The following is a 17794-nucleotide window of genomic DNA, read 5'->3' on the forward strand; positions in this document are numbered from 1 at the left end:
TGATTCCAGCAAATCACATCATACCACAGAGAGCTTATCCACACGTAGAGACCCTACATACAAGAACCTTGGAGTCATCCTGATTGATCCTTTTCGCGACATCTTCAGCAATGAGAGGCTTTACTCAAGAGAGGATAAGGTACCTTTAGGTATTTTATTCTGTGTTTGATAGTGTACAAAATACACGTCAACACTATGTTGAGCTTGTGGTTTCATTAACATGCACGGAAGTTGTTCGATTTGAAGTTGAAACAGCATCAAAGAGAAGAATTTTTTTTTTCTCTAACAATGGGGCCAGATTCTAAAGAAAAATTTCAACCTCTTATATAAGACTCTCCATCTCCTCAATAAATATCACTTGAGCAACCTAAGTGGGTTTGGATTCTTTCAACAGCCCTCCAAATGGAAAAAAAAAAAAAAGCAATTTGACTCATTATTCATCCTCGATGCAGTTGATGTCTTCTTGCTTAGTAGAAAGGGTTGGAACACAATTTTGCTCCTTGGATGCTCATGTGACCTCATCATCCTTAAAGATCATATAACATACATGTGATAGTAGGTTCATCTTCAATCAACAACCCCTCAACGATTTCAAAGAATTTGAGAAAAGCAAGAGAAATCGCCATTTCTAGTGAATATTGTTGCACTCTTTGCAATTCCATCCAAAAAAAGATTCTCTTTTGCTTCCTTCTTTTCTTTTTCATGCTCATTCCTAGCTTGCTATTTATGTTAACACATGAAAGCATTTAGCATATAAGCATGCAAACCACTAACCAAAATCAAGTTTGTATTCAATATATCCCATCATAGAGTTGCATCAAGTTTGTCTGATAGACAATAAGCAATACCCAAGCTTGCTGATTCAAAGAATACAAATCCCACAATCTACTTATGTCTTTGCATCTCTAGACATGTACTTGCATTATGAGCATTTGTATCATAGAAAGTACAATAATTATTTGCCGATGGAGGTCCTTCAGTTGCTGGCCTAGTATGAGGAGCTGGCAAATATGGTCTATTGTTGCTATTATATGGCTGAAATTTCGACTTTGTGCCAATTGTCTCTTCATAATTGTAACATCATTGACCACCCTTTGAAGTAATGGATTTGCTGGACTTTGAACTAGTGGTCTGATAGAATCTTTCTTTATCTTCCTTGTAGTGATCATCTATCCTCCAACCCAAATGCATGCTCTTGAGCATCTATTAATTTAGTGGCTCGACTTGTCTGAAGAAGAAGGCAATATCTAGTGAATGAATATTTGTAAAACAGTTTAAAAAAATCCTAGGAGATAGCTTCAAAATAGTATTGATTCTATGACCACACAATTGAATCTTGCAATAAAATCCCTAATAGGCTGAGCATTCAGAAAACTACTTAAAAGACTTTCACGAGATATCTTGAAAGTATCATGATTCTAGATACCAAACAACTGAATCATCCAATGAAGTCCCTCATAGGCTGAGCATGTATAAACAGCTTAGAAGAATCATAGGAAATTGGCTTCAAAGCAGAATTGATTCTAGAGTCCAAAAAATTGAATCTTGCAATGTACTCCCTCATAGGCTCATTATCATCCTTCTTAGCACTTAAGAACTATGCAAATAGAATATGTTCATCTTCAACTAGCTTGAAGCGCATTGGAGATTTTCACACAGAATTACAATCAGTGATTGAGCCAAAGAAGAGATGGTGGAACCAATCAGCTGCATTTCCCACCAAAGTTCATACAAACAAGGAAATACAATATCTTCATGTGAAACATTCAAAATCCCACATTGTTGTAAACAATAAAATATTTTCATCTCAGTGTTGGCTACCATCACCAAAGAATTTCAAAAATGCTTTTCTTGATCTAGAAGGAAGGTCATGATGTCCTATATGAACCAAAGGGACAATCTGTAATGCTTCTGGATTTGATTGTGTGAGTTTTTTTTTGCATCTACGTTCCGGATCACACTCTGTGATCCATCATCAGGATGACAGCAGAGAGCACAAGGAGAAGAAAATGTCATTTCCCTGAGGCAAAGGAGGAGGAAGCAGATTTGTTCCTTTTATTATTCTTGCCCTTCTTCTTGTTGTTACCACCAATTGTTTGGAGTGGATCTTTGCTGAAAACAAGATCAAGATTAACTTGCTGTGTGGGAGATGAAGTTAAAGCTCCTCTTGCAGGCAAAGAGTAATTAAAACTGTGAGATAGCAGAAATTTGTGGTATGGATCTATCTCACCTCTCTTACACCTTGAATATGTATAAATTTTGCTCGCCAGAATTTTTCTTCCAATTTGGAGGAAGTAGAATTACTCTTCCAGCTACAAAATTTGTTTTCTTTCCTCTTCATTCAATATTGTTGAAGTAGCTCGCTATCGCGCAATATTTTTCTCACGATCCAAAGCTCAATATTACACATAAAATTATTGAATATGTCTTCTTGATCCTATTCAATCCAATTCAATTTAGGTTATAAAACAAGAGTCTTAGGAACATGAATGGTCATTCACTGTAATAGAAGGATTGCTATATTTTTTCCTCATGCTCCACTATGGATACCAAAAACTATTAGTGTTTTAATTTGTAGCTTGAGATACAACACAAAACACAAAACAAAACATGTAAGGTAACCTTTATTAGAATTTGTAAAAGAAGCTCCCTTTTACAAAGACTCAAAGAAATAATATGTTTATTTAGCAAACTGGAAAATAAAACCTAGAACTAGCAGAGATAAGTTTGAGCATGTGGAAATACACATACTAAAAGCAAAACCTATTCAGGCTAGGGCACAAGGCGAATCCACACTTCCATGCAAGACATGAACTTTTGACTGATGTAAGAATTTTAATCTAAAGATAGCAAAAACATGATCATTTATTCTTAGCTTAAATCAAAGACTACAAGAGGATAATTGTTGAAATGATTAGCTAGTTCGGATCATATTTTAATGTTGCCTTGTGGCAATTAAAATATTATCTTATTGTAATAAGGTTAAGCGATTTATGTTTATAGGGCTGGGCCCAAATGTAACGTATGGGTTAAGTGATTTGTGTTTATAGCGCTGGGCCCCAATGTAACGTATGGATTAAGCAATTTATGTTTATAGGGCTGGGCCCAAATGTAACGTGTGGTTAAGCATTTCATAGGGCTGGGCCCCAAACAAGAAACGTGTGACAAGTTGCAAGTTATGTAGGCCCCAAATTGGGCGCCAAAGTGCAAAGCAAAATATGTAAAATAAAGGAAATTAGTTAAGGCCGACTTGGAAGACTTGAACATGATTCTTGTATATAAACAAGATTCATTCTTCACAACAAACATCCTTATCAAGTGCGATCAGCCTTATCCAAGAACAGTCAGCGAATCTGCATGTTAGAGAAAGAAACCATTGGACAACTTGCTGGGCAAGGTGGTGCGCTATACTTCAGTGATCTCCCTCTCCAATTGATGTCAATATTCTGCTCTCTCAGAAGACACACTACAGCTGCATATGCTAGGTTCGGTCTGCCCTAGATTGGCAACCAAATCAGATAAGTAATTTGATTCATGTAATTTGCTTATAATTAAGAATCTGATCTGAATCCTTCATGCTTGGTTTTTCCTCCAAGAGGGAGGTTTTCCCAAGGTACTTGTGTCTTGTGTTGTGTGTTTTTTATTATTATTTCTGATTATTCTCAATCTGTTTATAACTTAAGTAACTAGATTAACATCTGATTACCTAATATCAACATGGTATCAGAGTCAAGTTCGAATTAGGGGTAATCAGATTGATTGTGGTTGTTCCTCCTCCTTCCATTTCTGCTCTTACTACTTCATTCGAAATGTTGAACTGTCTCAGGGTTGAAGATAGACTGGATGGTGCATCCAACTTCACGTCATGGAGATTCCGAACCATGCTTGCAGATCTTGCAGACATTGTGGACAGATCTTCCATTAAACCTGAGGCAGAAGAAGAAAAGACTTCATGGAGGAAGAAAGATTTTCAAGCTCAAAGAATGTTGGTTGACTCCATGAAGGATCATATTGTACCTATCATCTCCAAGCTGAAGACTGCCAGAGAAATGTTCAAGACATTGGAAGAGATGTACGAAATCAACAACACCAGCCGTGCCCTAGCCTTGAAGCAGCAGCTTCATCACATCAAGATGATGAAAGGTGAATCCGTCATAGCATACTGCATGAGGATTTCTGATTTGAGAGATCAGCTCTCATCCATTGGGAAGGTTGTTGATGACAGTGACTTGACCATGCTTGCCCTCAATGGTCTTTCGGCATCTTGGGAGTCTTACATTCAAGGAATCAGTGCAAGACCAGATCTTCCCAAGTTCGATCGTTTGAGAGCAGATTGCATACAAGAAGAGTCATGATTGATGGCAAGAGGAATTGAGCGTGATCATTATGATGTAGACAATCAAGTCCTTGCTTCGCATATGGTTAAAGGAAAAGGAAGGAAATGGGATAGAGACACAGATTCAAATGCTGCCCCTAAGAAAAGGAAGGACTTATCTCACATCCAGTGCTTTAAGTGTGACATGTATGGTCATTTTGCTCGGGATTGCAAATTCAGGTCCACCCCTCTTGCTTCCTCTGCAAAAGTTGGCATAGGGACATCTCAGGAGGAGCAAAGGTCAAATGAAAACTTCCTTTTCTAAAAGGAGGAGGAAACTTGACATCATTAGCTTCAAAGGGAGCTTGTCAAGCTTAGAGGGAGACGGTTTCTTTCAGCTTCAGAGGAAGCCTCATGTTTTGTGTAATAGTTTTTTGTTCCACCCTCTGCGAGTAGGTATGGTGGATCCACCCTCTCCGAGTAGGCATGGTGGTGATGCATTCTTCTTTGGGAGAATTTGGAGGTGAAAGCCCTCGTTCCACCCTCTGCGAGTAGGCATGGTGGACGCACCCTCTACGAGTAGGTATGGTGGGCATCATTGAAGAAATTCCACCCTCTGCGAGTAGGCATGGTGGTGCGAGTAGGTATGGTGGGTATCATGGAACAAATTCCATGATGAGTTCTTTCATCCATGGCTGTAGCCATGGTGGTAGCAACTTTGAGACTTTATTATTCATAGAATCCTCTCTAGCTAAGAGGGAGTGTTGAAATGGTTAGCTAGTTCGGATCATATTTTAATGTTGCCTTGTGACAATTAAAATATTATCTTATTGTAATAGGGTTAAGCGATTTAAGTTTATGGGGCTAAGCCCAAATGTAACGTATCGGTTAAGCGATTTATGTTTATAGGGCTGGGCCCAAATGTAACGTATGGATTAAGCAATTTATGTTTACAAACTGGGCCCAAATGTAACGTGTGGTTAAGCATTTCATAGGGCTGGGCCCCAAAAAAGAAACATGTGACAAGTTGCAAGTTATGTAGGCCCCAAATTGGGCGCCAAAGTGCAAAGCAAAATATGTAAAATAAAAGAAATTAGTTAAGGCCGACTTAGAAGACTTGAACATGATTCTTGTATATAAACAAGATTCATTCTTCACAGCAAACATCCTTATCAAGTGTGATCAGCCTTATGCAAGAACAGTCAGCGAATCTGCATGTTAGAGAGCGAATCCATTGGACAACTTGCTGGGCAAGGTGGTGCGCTATACTTCAGTGATCTCCCTCTTCAATTGATGTCAATATTCTGCTCTCTCAGAAGACAAACTACAGCTGCATATGCTAGGTTCAGTCTGCCCTATATTGGCAACCAAATCAAATAAGTAATCTGATTCATGTAATTTGCTTATAATTAAGAATCCGATATGAATCCTCCATGCTCGGTTTTTCCTCCAAGAGAGAGGTTTTCACAGGGTACTTGTGTCTTGTGTTGTATGTTTTTTATTATTATTTCTGATTATTCTCAATCTGTTTATAACTTAAGTAACTAGATTAACATCTGATTACCTAATATTAACATGGTATCAGAGCCAAGTTCGAATTAGGGGTAATCAGATTGATTGTGGTTGTTCCTCTTCCTTCCATTTCTGCTCTTACTACTTCATTCGAAATGTTGAACTGTCTCAGGGTTGAAGATAGATTGGATGGTGCATCCAACTTCACGTCATGGAGATTCTGAATCATGCTTGCACTAAATGGAAGTGATCTTGCAGACTTTGTGGACAGATCTTCCATTGAACCTAAAGCAGAAGAAGAAAAGACTTCATGGAGGAAGAAAGATTTTCAAGCTCAGAGAATGCTGGTTGATTCCGTGAAGGATCATATTGTACCTATCATCTCCAAGCAGAAGACTGCCAGCGAAATGTTCAAGACATTGGAAGAGATGTATGAAATCAACAACACCAGTCGTGCCCTAGCCTTGAAGCAGCAGCTTCATCACATCAAGATGATGAAAGGTGAATCCGTCATAGCATACTTCATGAGGATTTCTGATTTGAGAGATCAACTCTCATTAATTGGGAAGGTTGTTGATGACAGTGACTTGACCATGCTTGCCGTCAATGGTCTTCCGGCATCTTGGGAGTCTTACATTCAAGGAATCGGTGCAAGACCAAATCTTCCCAAGTTCGATTGTTTGAGAGCAGATTGCATACAAGAAGAGTCACGATTGATGGCAAGAGGAATTGAACGTGATCATTATGATGTAGACAATCAAGTCCTTGCTTCGCATATGGTTAAAGGAAAAGGAAGGAAATAGGATAGAGACACAGATTCAAATGCTGCCCCTAAGAAAAGGAAAAAGGACTTATCTCACATCCAGTGCTTTAAGTGTGACATGTATGGTCATTTTGCTCGGGATTGCAAATTCAGGTCCACCCCTCTTGCTTCCTCTGCAAAATTTGGCATAGGGACATCTCAAGAGGAGCAAAGGTCAAATGAAGACTTCCTTTTCTAAAAGGAGAGAGCTTGACATCATTAGCTTCAAAGGGAGCTTGTCAAAAGCTTAGAGTAGTTTTTTGTTCCACCCTCTACGAGTAGGTATGGTGGATCCACCCTCTGCGAGTAGGCATGGTGGTGATGCATTCTTCTCTGGGAGAATTTTGAGGTGAAAGCCCTCGTTCCACCCTCTGCGAGTAGGCATGGTGGACCCACCCTCTACGAGTAGGTATGGTGGGTATCATGGAACAAATTCCATGATGAGTTCTTTCATCCATGGGAGTAGCCATGGTGGTAGCCACTTTGAGACTTCATTATTCATAGAATCCTCTCTAGCTAAGAGGGAGTGTTGAAATGGTTAGCTAGTTCGGATCATATTTTAATGTTGCCTTGTGACAATTAAAATATTATCTTATTGTAATAAGGTTAAGCGATTTATGTTTATAGGGCTGGGCCCATTAAAATATTATCTTATTGTAATAAGGTTAAGCGATTTATGTTTATAGGGCTGGGCCCAAATGTAACGTATGGATTAAGCAATTTATGTTTACAAACTGGGCCCAAATGTAACGTGTGGTTATGCATTTCATAGGGCTGGGCCCCAAACAAGAAACGTGTGACAAGTTGCAAGTTATGTAGGCCCCAAATTGGGCGCCAAAGTGCAAAGCAAAATATGTAAAATAAAGAAAATTAGTTAAGGCCGACTTAGAAGACTTGAACATGATTCTTGTATATAAACAAGATTCATTCTTCACAACAAACATCCTTATCAAGTGCGATCAGCCTTATGCAAGAACAGTCAGCGAATCTGCATGTTATAGAGCGAATCCATTGGACAACTTGCTGGGCAAGGTGGTGCACTATACTTCAGTGATCTCCCTCTCCAATTGATGTCGATATTCTGCTCTCTCAGAAGACACACTTCAGCTGCATATGCTAGGTTCAGTCTGCCCGAGATGGGCAACCAAATCAGATAAGTAATCTGATTCATGTAATTTGCTTATAATTAAGAATCTGATCTGAATCCTTCGTGCTCGGTTTTTCCTCCAAGAGGGAGGTTTTCTCAAGGTACTTGTGTCTTGTGTTGTGTGTTTTTTATTATTATTTCTGATTATTCTCAATCTGTTTATAACTTAAGTAACTAGATTAACATCTGATTACCTAATATTAACATGGTATCAGAGCCAAGTTCGAATTAGGGGTAATCAGATTGATTGTGGTTGTTCCTCCTCCTTCCATTTCTGCTCTTACTACTTCATTCGAAATGTTGAACTGTCTCAGGGTTGAAGATAGATTGGATGGTGCATCCAACTTCACGTCATGGAGATTCTAAATCATGCTTGCATTAAATGGAAGTGATCTTGCAGACTTTGTGGAGAGATCTTCCATTGAACCTGGAGCACAAGAAGAAAAGACTTCATGGAGGAAGAAAGATTTTCAAGCTCAGAGAATGCTGGTTGACTCCGTGAAGGATCATATTGTACCTATCATCTCCAAGCAGAAGACTGCCAGCGAAATGTTCAAGACATTGGAAGAGATGTACGAAATCAACAACACCAGTCGTGCCCTAGCCTTGAAGCAACAGCTTCATCACATCAAGATGATGAAAGGTGAATCCGTCATAGCATACTTCATGAGGATTTCTGAATTGAGAGATCAGCTCTCATTCATTGGGAGGGTTGTTGATGACAGTGACTTGACCATGCTTGCCCTCAATGGTCTTCCAGCATCTTGGGAAGCTTACATTCAACGAATCAGTGCAAGACCAGATCTTCCCAAGTTCGATCGTTTGAGAGCAGATTGCATACAAGAAGAGTCACGATTAATGGCAAGAGGAATTGAGCGTGATCATTATGATGTAGACAATCAAGTCCTTGCATCGCATATGGTTAAAGGCAAAGGAAGGAAATGGGATAGAGACACAGATTCAGATGCTGCCCCTAAGAAAAGGAAGGAAATGGGATAGAGACACAGATTCAGATGCTGCCCCTAAGAAAAGGAAGGAGGACTTATCTCACATCCAGTGCTTTAAGTGTGACATGTACGGTCATTTTGCTCGGGATTGTAAATTCAGGTCCACCCCTCTTGCTTCCTCTGCAAAAGTTGGCATAGGGACATCTCAGAAGGAGCAAAGGTCAAATGAAGACTTCCTTTTCTAAAAGGAGGGAGCTTGACATCATTAGCTTCAGAGGGAGCTTGTCAAGCTTAGAGGGAGCCAGTTTCTTTCAGCTTCGGAGGATGCCTCATCTTTTGTGTAATGGTGGATCCACCCTCTGCGAGTAGGCATGGTGGTGATGCATTCTTCTCTGGGAGAATTTTGAAGTGAAAGCCCTCGTTCCACCCTCAGCGAGTAGGCATGGTGGATCCACCCTCTACGAGTAGGTATGGTGGGCATCATTGAAGAAATTCCACCCTCTGCGAGTAGGCATGGTGATCCCACCCTCTGCGAGTAGGTATGGTGGGTATCATGGAAGAAATTCCATGATGAGTTCTTTCATCCATGGGAGTAGCCATGGTGGTAGCCACTTTGAAACTTGATTATTCATAGTTAAGAGGGAGTGTTGAAATGGTTAGCTAGTTTGGATCATATTTTAATGTTGCCTTTTGGCAATTAAAATATTATCTTATTGTAATAAGGTTAAGCGATTTATGTTTATAGGGCTGGGCCCAAATGTAACATATGGGTTAAGCGATTTATGTTTATAGGGCTGGGCCCAAATGTAACGTATGGGTTAAGCGATTTACGTTTATAGGGCTGGGCCCAAATGTAACGTATGGATTAAGCAATTTATGTTTATAGGGCTGGGCCCAAATGTAACGTGTGGTTAAGCATTTCATAGGGCTGGGCCCCAAACAGGAAACGTGTGACAAGTTGCAAGTTATGTAGGCCCCAAATTGGGCACCAAAGTGCAAAGCAAAATATGTAAAATAAAGGAAATTAGTTAAGGCCGACTTAGAAGACTTGAACATGATTCTTGTATATTAACAAGATTCATTCTTCACAACAAACATCCTTATCAAGTGCGATCAGCCTTATGCAAGAACAGTCAGCGAATCTGCATGTTAGAGAGCGAATCCATTGGACAACTTGCTGGGCAAGGTGGTGCGCTATACTTTAGTGATCTCCCTCTTCAATTGATGTCGATATTCTGCTCTCTGAAGACACACTACAGCTGCATATGCTAGGTTCAGTCTGCCCTAGATTGGCAACCAAATCAGTTAAGTAATCTGATTCACGTAATCTGCTTATAATTAAGAATCTGATCTGAATCCTTCATGCTCGGTTTTTCCTCCAAGAGGGAGGTTTTCCGAGGGTACTTGTGTCTTGTGTTGTGTGTTTTTATTATTATTTCTGATTATTCTCGATCTGTTTATAACTTAAGTAACTAGATTAACATCTGATTACCTAATATCAACAATAGTTACACATGAAAATTGAAGTTAAGGTAGTAGCTAGTACACACATACAAATTGGTAAATTGAATAATAAAATTAATTGCATATGAAGCTATAATTACGTATCTTAGTGAAAACTTTTAGGAATTCATGTTAGTGTCAGGTAAAGCAAGTTGAACTAATAACTCACATAGTTATTATGAGTGTCATATGCTATAGTGTAGGAAGCGAAACTCCTATAAGTGTGTAGTGTATTAAGCGATGGATTTGTAGAATGAAATATCAAATTATATTAATTATTGTTTTGCGCTCTCTCTCTCTCTAAAAACCAATATGGTATTACAGCTTCAAATGATATTTCATTATGTGTAAAATCTGCCTTTTGTAGCATTTCTACAACAACTTGTATTTGATTTGATTCTCGAAATCCATTGAACCATGGAGTATTCTCTAACATAAAATAGTGTAACTAGCAATCTCAGACATTGGGTATTTCTGATAAATCCAATATTCCAAGTTTGAACAACGTCCACACCAAGTTTTGGACAAATAATACTTTGCTATAATGAATCTAAAGTTGGACTACATCCAATGTTCCTGAGGATTTGTATGCCAAAAAAATAACTTACAATGTCGACCAAGGAGTGTCTTGCTTCAGTCGTTCCTGTACCTGAGCTTTTGGAACATTAATTATCTAGTTGTGTCCATTTGAATGATCTTTGTGGCTCTAGATCTCACCAAATTAAACTCATCTAATATCAACTTTTATTATCTAGCGAAGATCCAACTAACGTGGATCGTGGTTGAGCAATTAAGCTTTCAAGGTGATACCATTGGTGTGCCAGAGCCTCTTTGTATTTTTCAAAATGGCTATCTTTCCTACCCCACTAAACATAGCAAGGAGTTGTGTTGATGCTGATGTGAGCGCATTTCCCAGCATCATATCAAGGGAAATTATGGTGGGTGAGAAAGCATTCAACCATAGTTATCATTAGTTGGTGAACTTGAGTCTAGCAACATGCTCAAACATGCTCAAGGTCATCATTGCAATTTATGTTAGAATTTTCAGTTGACAATTTGACATTAAAGTCACTAGGGGTGCCATTCTTCACTCAAGTGCACTTTTGACATATATTTTGACATCCAAGGTCTCAAGGGGTACCCAAGATATTTAGAGCACTTTTGTTCTAATTTTGCATTGACAACTTAACCTTAAGGCTTAAGTCATTCTTGACACCCAATAGAGGTAGAAAGTCACTTTTTCATGGTTGTGCATTAACATTTTGACATTTAAGTATTGAGAGTAGTGCCCAAGCTTCTTGGAATCACCATTTGATCTAATTTCATTTTGACACAAATTATCTCAGTCACCATTTTTCACTTAAATGTCAAAAAGTCACTTTTTCATTCTAATTTGAGGTTGACTTTGGTCACTTAAGTGAAAAGGTGTACTTTCGTTCTAATTCTTCATCAACATTTGTTGCTTGAGTGAAAAAGTGTTTTTTAAGTCACTTAAGTGATCTATTCCCTGTGGAGATTGAAAAGCGCATACACTTTATGACTTAAGTGATTTTTCCCTTGCAATATGACACTAGACCCTGTAGGCATGTGTCCAAGATGTCTAAAGTTATTTTCAGACGATTTTGGCCTTTAGCATGACTTATTTTCCTTTGATGACAAGCTCCAAATCACTTGTATGCCTTTCCCCAACTTGAAAGAACCCCTAGGTGCCTTTTGCTTCATCAAATCATGCCTTGGAATCCCTATCATTCATTTGTCTGCCTCTAGACTTCATTGCTTTTCCTTATACCTAGCTATCACATCCACCTTGCCTAACGTTCTTGAAAACCTCCTCTTGCATGTCTTGCACGGATCCTAACTAGAGTTGAGAATGATAATGTTGGAAACTACTTGCAACAAGGGACTCAAAAAACAACTTACAAATGACAAACAAGTTTTATGCTTAGAACTTAATACGAAAAAGTTTGTATGGGTACAGCAAACATCATTATTTTCAATTTACTATCCTTTTGCATTTTCTACTTCCGTATAGCATATAAATGGTGGGAGAAGATTCTCATAGGCTTTCTTTAGTTGGAGCAAGGTGGGATTAATGGTATTCCTTTGATGGATTGGAATATCTCCATGAAACTAAGAGAACTAAGCTGTTTAGGAATCCCTGATGTAAGAGCTCTAAGAGTTGTCCTTGCTGAAAAATGGTCAATGAGAGCAGTGAAAGACACTATATTGTGGCAGATTCTTTTTCTTCTTTCTCAGCATATTCATGGAATTGAAGGCCCTATTCAAATTGTGACATAATTGGTAATGCTAACGACTTACACTTTTGGGTTCAGCTCCACTCAAAGGAGTAAGGCAGCTTCATATGTACTTCATGAACAATCTGGAGGGCCTCAGGATGCTTGTGATCTAAATTTCAAGCCTACTTGGATATTTCATTCCCCAAATGGAAGCTTGATCTCTTATCCATATTGTTAGGCAAAAGATTGACTTTAAAAAAGTGCTTTTATTGGGAGACCTCTTGGATTGTGATTCCTGAAATTTATATGGAGCAGACACATCTGCTGACAAGAACACAGTAGAATGAACCCTAAAGGTGGTTTTCAAATATGCAATTCCAGGGGTCAGGTCCTTATTGGAGAGATTTGTTACGGAGTAGCAAAAAGCATTTCTCTCAATCATATGACAAATATCTCTATGATTGAAGGAGACGTCAGTATGAATGAGACATCAGTATGCACTTGCTCCACTTTTGAACAAGATAATTTGACCAACAAACCACAGGAGAAATCAACTTGTAACCTTCAAAAATCCTTCCGAAATATTAGCGAGATTCCAAAGTTACAGACATAAGTAAATGATCTCTGCTTCCAGCTGAAAATTGAGGGGCCAAAATTATCACTTTGGAGAGTGACTTGAGTTGTAAAGTATCCAACATTATATCCATGTTGAAATCTACACTTCGAAAAACAATGGCTCATAGAAAAATTGTTAAAAAGAAATCTCCTACTAGGAAAAATATTGAATGCCAAGAAGACAAATTCTTAGAGGATAACTATAGAATGTAGAGAAGGATCTCAAAGGGAATTCCAAAAAAACATCCTACCATCAGAATACAATTTACGTGTATCCTCTCATCCCCAGTTCTAGCATGGTTCTAGCCTAAAATGAAGGACAAAATGGATTCACATATACTGCCCTCTTTCACCTCTATTTAATATTGTTGATGTAATTTATAAGGGAAAAACTTTCAATGTTGATGTTCTCAATAGCTTTGCAATATATATCATGTTGATAGACAAAATGGAACAAGTCTCTATGCATTTTAAATAAATTTTCTCCAATTCTTTTTCAGCATACAGATGATGTCTATCTATAATTGAGGTTCTTTCAAAATCTAAATGCCCAAAGACACCACATAATTACCTAAGGGTCATTAGGAAACAGTTATGTTAGCAAAGGAAACTGTGTATAAAAAAGGACCTTAGTATAAATAAGAGAAAAAAAACATACTTTTTTCATAATTGAGAGTGCTTGTAGCCTTGTGGTAATAGCTTTATAGGTATCTTTATACCACATAATTAACTAAGGTCACTAGGAAAGACTCCTATACTTGCAAAGGGAACAATGCATAAAAAAAAGAACTTAGTATAAATGAAAAAAAAAGAAGTTTAAAAAGCACATATTATTCATGATTTGAGAGTTCTTCTGGTAATAGCTGTGTGGGTATTACCAGAAGTACTCTCAATCATTCAAATGGACTGTGGAAATATCATATCAGTTACATAATTTATTCATTTTCAAGTAAAAACTATTGTTTTGGAAATATTTCCAGAACATATACCAAATACCTTATTAAAAAGGAACCATGGCTACATATGAACAAGGGGAATAAGATCAAAAAATGCATTCCAAAAGAATACAGTAATATTACCCATCGAATTTCATCTGGTTTGTACTCCAATCTCCATTTAAGAGTGTCTTTCAACATTTTAACTGCTTTTTTAACACTCCAATTGCGTGCCCTCAAGTATTGTGAAAGTAAATCATCCGAACAGTACAGCAACAATTTACCTGACAAAGGTCCTATTAATGCCCGTACCTCTCTTATCTGCAGTGTCAGATGATATTCCAAATATTAAAATTAGCGAAAATACTAGTGTCTATATTGTCTAATGCACATAAATATACATAATCACAGATTTCAGATGTCCAAGTTGGTTAATGGTCACTAAGGCCACTTGATCCACAAACAGAGAAACTGAAGATCTCACAAACTGATAGTTAGGTTCAGCAAAAGTAACTGCAAGGTGGCTACAATCAACCATATACAATGTACAACACAACAATCATTTTAGATCATCTTAAGTACCTTGGCTTCCTGCTCTGCAGGAGATATAGTTGTTTCTTGACCTTTAGCTCCATTTTTCTTTAACATCATCATTTGAATCTGTCCTAATCCCAATTAATGTCAGTAAGACAAAGGACTATAATTAACTTGAATGAAAATAAACATAATACTCAAATAATCAAAATCAGCAATACCCATAAATGGGAGCATTCTAGAACAGCAATAGAACTCATAAGGAGTCTAAACTTATTACGCAGTGGCAATATTCACACCAAATTGACTTCACCATAATTAATTGTTAATTCTTGAGTTAAACCAAAGTACAACAAAGAAATGGAGCAATGGCCTTCAAAATCTTCTTTTGGGGGTCTACAGCCCAACAAATACTAAATACTTAAGAGAAACAATAATCATCATTTCGTATACTTCTTAGTTCCACCATGAGACTTCATAATAAGTATAACAAACCATCTGAGACTAGTGTACTTAGAACTATCATAAAAACCATATATCCATGTCAATTTGCTTGCTTACACCTAATAAATAAAGGACATAATGCTTTAATCTTGTCTTTAAAAATTTTACTCAATAAAGAAATTATCCAGTGTCAAGAATTCCCACTTCTCACTGCTTTCTTCTTTAACCACTTAACTCAGAGCCCAATCCTCCTGACTGTCCATGGACACACTTAAGTGTACTCTTGAAGACCAATTTTCCTTGCAACTAACTTCTTCATGAAACATTTGTTTACTAGTGCTTCATGTGTGATATAAAACTTAATTATCTGTTTTAAATCAACCTCATGGAAGAGATGATTTGTGAGCCAAAAAAAGAGAGTTCAAGTCCCCAAACTTGAGTTGCACAACAGTGCAAGATAATGCTCTAATCTTATTTCTAGCAAAAGATCACGTCCATGCAAGAAAAATCTGCCATTTTCATTTATATGGAATATAATTCTGAACATTTAAACACTTGAAAATAAACTAATCCAGCAAACACCATATAGGTAGAGAATTATCAAGCTATCAGCAAACCAAATTTTAGTGCTCTAAGTTACACAAGTCTAGATCTACGTGAATGAAGATAACTTACACAAGCTACAAGCAAACACACAAATTGTCTTCAATGCAAACATAAGCTATATTCCAACATCAAGGATGTGAAAAAGATACAACACAAAAGATTCCTTAGGCAGCTAGGGTGCATGGCTTGAGGAGATAGATCTCCATGAATGAAGATAAGTTGCACAAGCCACAAGAAACATGCAAATGGTGTGCAATTGAAATATCAGCTATATTCCAATATCGAGGATGTGAACAAGATACAATACAAAAGATTGTTTACAAATATATGGCCTCTTGGATGCATGGCTCGATAAGATCATGTCTAGAGGTCATGAATAAACTGAAACTCACAATGACTCCCAAAGAGGGGATGAGTTAACTCGATCTAATTAAGATGTCAAGAGTTGAACTACCAATTGATGGATCAGTTAACTCGATCTAACTCAAACAAAGGTGGCCTTGACCAAACAAAGATGACACCTAACTACCATTAATAAAGGATTGATGAGGCAATGGTGGCACTAGTGTACCATAAGTCAAGGTGAACATGTGTCACTATTAACTACCTCGATGAGAATAATTAACCATTCCTAATATCCTAAGTAAACTTATTAATAGATGCAATATTACACCAACACTCCCCCATAAGTGCAACTTAGGAAAAATGAGAAATGGCTAAGAAAACAAACCATATAAGGTACTGTTGTGACCTATTTCACACACGGCCCCATTGCAAATAGGGACCCCCTGTTTTTGCTTTTTAGGGTTCTGCTTTGCCGCCGCACCTGCTAATCACCAATCTTTTTACAATGAGGACTTAGAATTTTTGAGAATTCATCCCAAGCCAAGTTGAGAAATCATGCTCAGAATCATGTATGAATGTTGTCAAAGTGTTTAGAAGGTCCGAAGGACGAGGATCGCAATTGCTTTGGGTCATTTCTGACAACCTGCTATTTTTAGAATTTTTTGTTTTTTTCTGCTTTTTTGAAACTGGCATATGGGTCTTGTTCTTTGAGCTATTTTATTACTACCCATTTTGTTGCAATTTGTAAATCTTGCCTCTAGATATAAAATCATGGCTTCAAAAATTTTGCTTTTTTTGAGATTAGGGTTTTGTTCTTTAGGTCATTCTGATCTTGCCCATGTCTTCAGATTCGAAAAATTTTGCTTCTAAGTGTAAAAAGCAAGGGTTTGAAAATTTTGCTTTTTTCTGAGATTAGGGTTTTCATCCCCATGCCAAATTATTCCTACCCATGTTCTCAAATTTCAAAAATGAGGTCTCCAAGTGCAAAAAGCAAAATGGAAATCCAGATTAGGGTTTTTGTCCAGATGAACCAGCAAGGTATGAACATGGCATGAACACTGTAGACCAAGTCAAAAGAAGGCAAGTGGAATGGCACATTGAAAATTTCGTCCAAGTTGAAGAAATAAAATTGGCAGACAAGTTCAACAAGGTTCAAGGGTAGAATGGCAGACGATCAATTAAAATGTGGAAGAAGTTTGAGCAGGATCAATTTAAAAAATTGTCCAAGAAAAATTGTCCAACAAGTGTTAAACTCCTACCAAGGGTTAACTAACTTGTGGCAAGGGTTACTTAACTCTTGCCTAAGGTTAAGTTTATTCATGTACCAAAAATGTCTGACAAATTTCAAAGTGCACCTCATGTCCAAGCTAGAAATTCTTTCCAAGTCCACTTTAAAAACATGGCATAAGGAAGATGTGCAAAATTCGCCAAAGCTTGAGAAAGAATGTAGGGCCCACTTAGGCCAAATTGAAGATGGCATAGAAAAAAAAATATAAATTTCCTAGTTGGCAATAAAAGATGACATGGCATTCCAAGAGAATTAAAGATGGCAAGTATGATGACTTGGCATTTAAACAATTAAAGTCAAAAAAATTAAAATAAAAAAAATTAAAATTAATTGTGGCAAGCCTTCCTCAAATTCGAATTTCTAGGAGATTTAAAACAAATAAAACTTTCTAAAACATGATGGAAGCTTCTAAGGATAAAATTCCAACTTCTTAGACGGAGGATAAAACAATAAAACTTTCTAATTTTTGAGAATCTTCCAAGCTTCCTTCTAGAAGAAGGCAAGGAGTTTAAATTTCCTAAAGATAGAATAAAACAATAAAGCAAGGTTGCATGGGTACTCGTA

At 37.5% G+C, this 17794-nt stretch overlaps 1 protein-coding gene across 1 annotated transcript in view; it reads right to left on the reverse strand.

Moving 5' to 3' along the window:
• LOC131073394 (uncharacterized) overlaps positions 1–17794 on the reverse strand; it is a 90699-nt gene that overhangs the window by 34756 nt on the left and 38149 nt on the right. Inside the window, exons 2-3 of the mRNA XM_058009823.1 lie at positions 14596–14673; positions 14158–14334 (exon numbers count right to left, since the gene is read on the reverse strand). Coding sequence (XP_057865806.1) covers positions 14158–14334; positions 14596–14667 — 249 coding nt within the window. The 5' untranslated portion in view covers positions 14668–14673. The remainder of the gene's footprint in view (positions 1–14157; positions 14335–14595; positions 14674–17794) is intronic.

Source organism: Cryptomeria japonica, chromosome 10 (genome assembly GCF_030272615.1).
Source record: "Cryptomeria japonica chromosome 10, Sugi_1.0, whole genome shotgun sequence".
Classification (NCBI taxonomy): domain Eukaryota; kingdom Viridiplantae; phylum Streptophyta; class Pinopsida; order Cupressales; family Cupressaceae; genus Cryptomeria; species Cryptomeria japonica.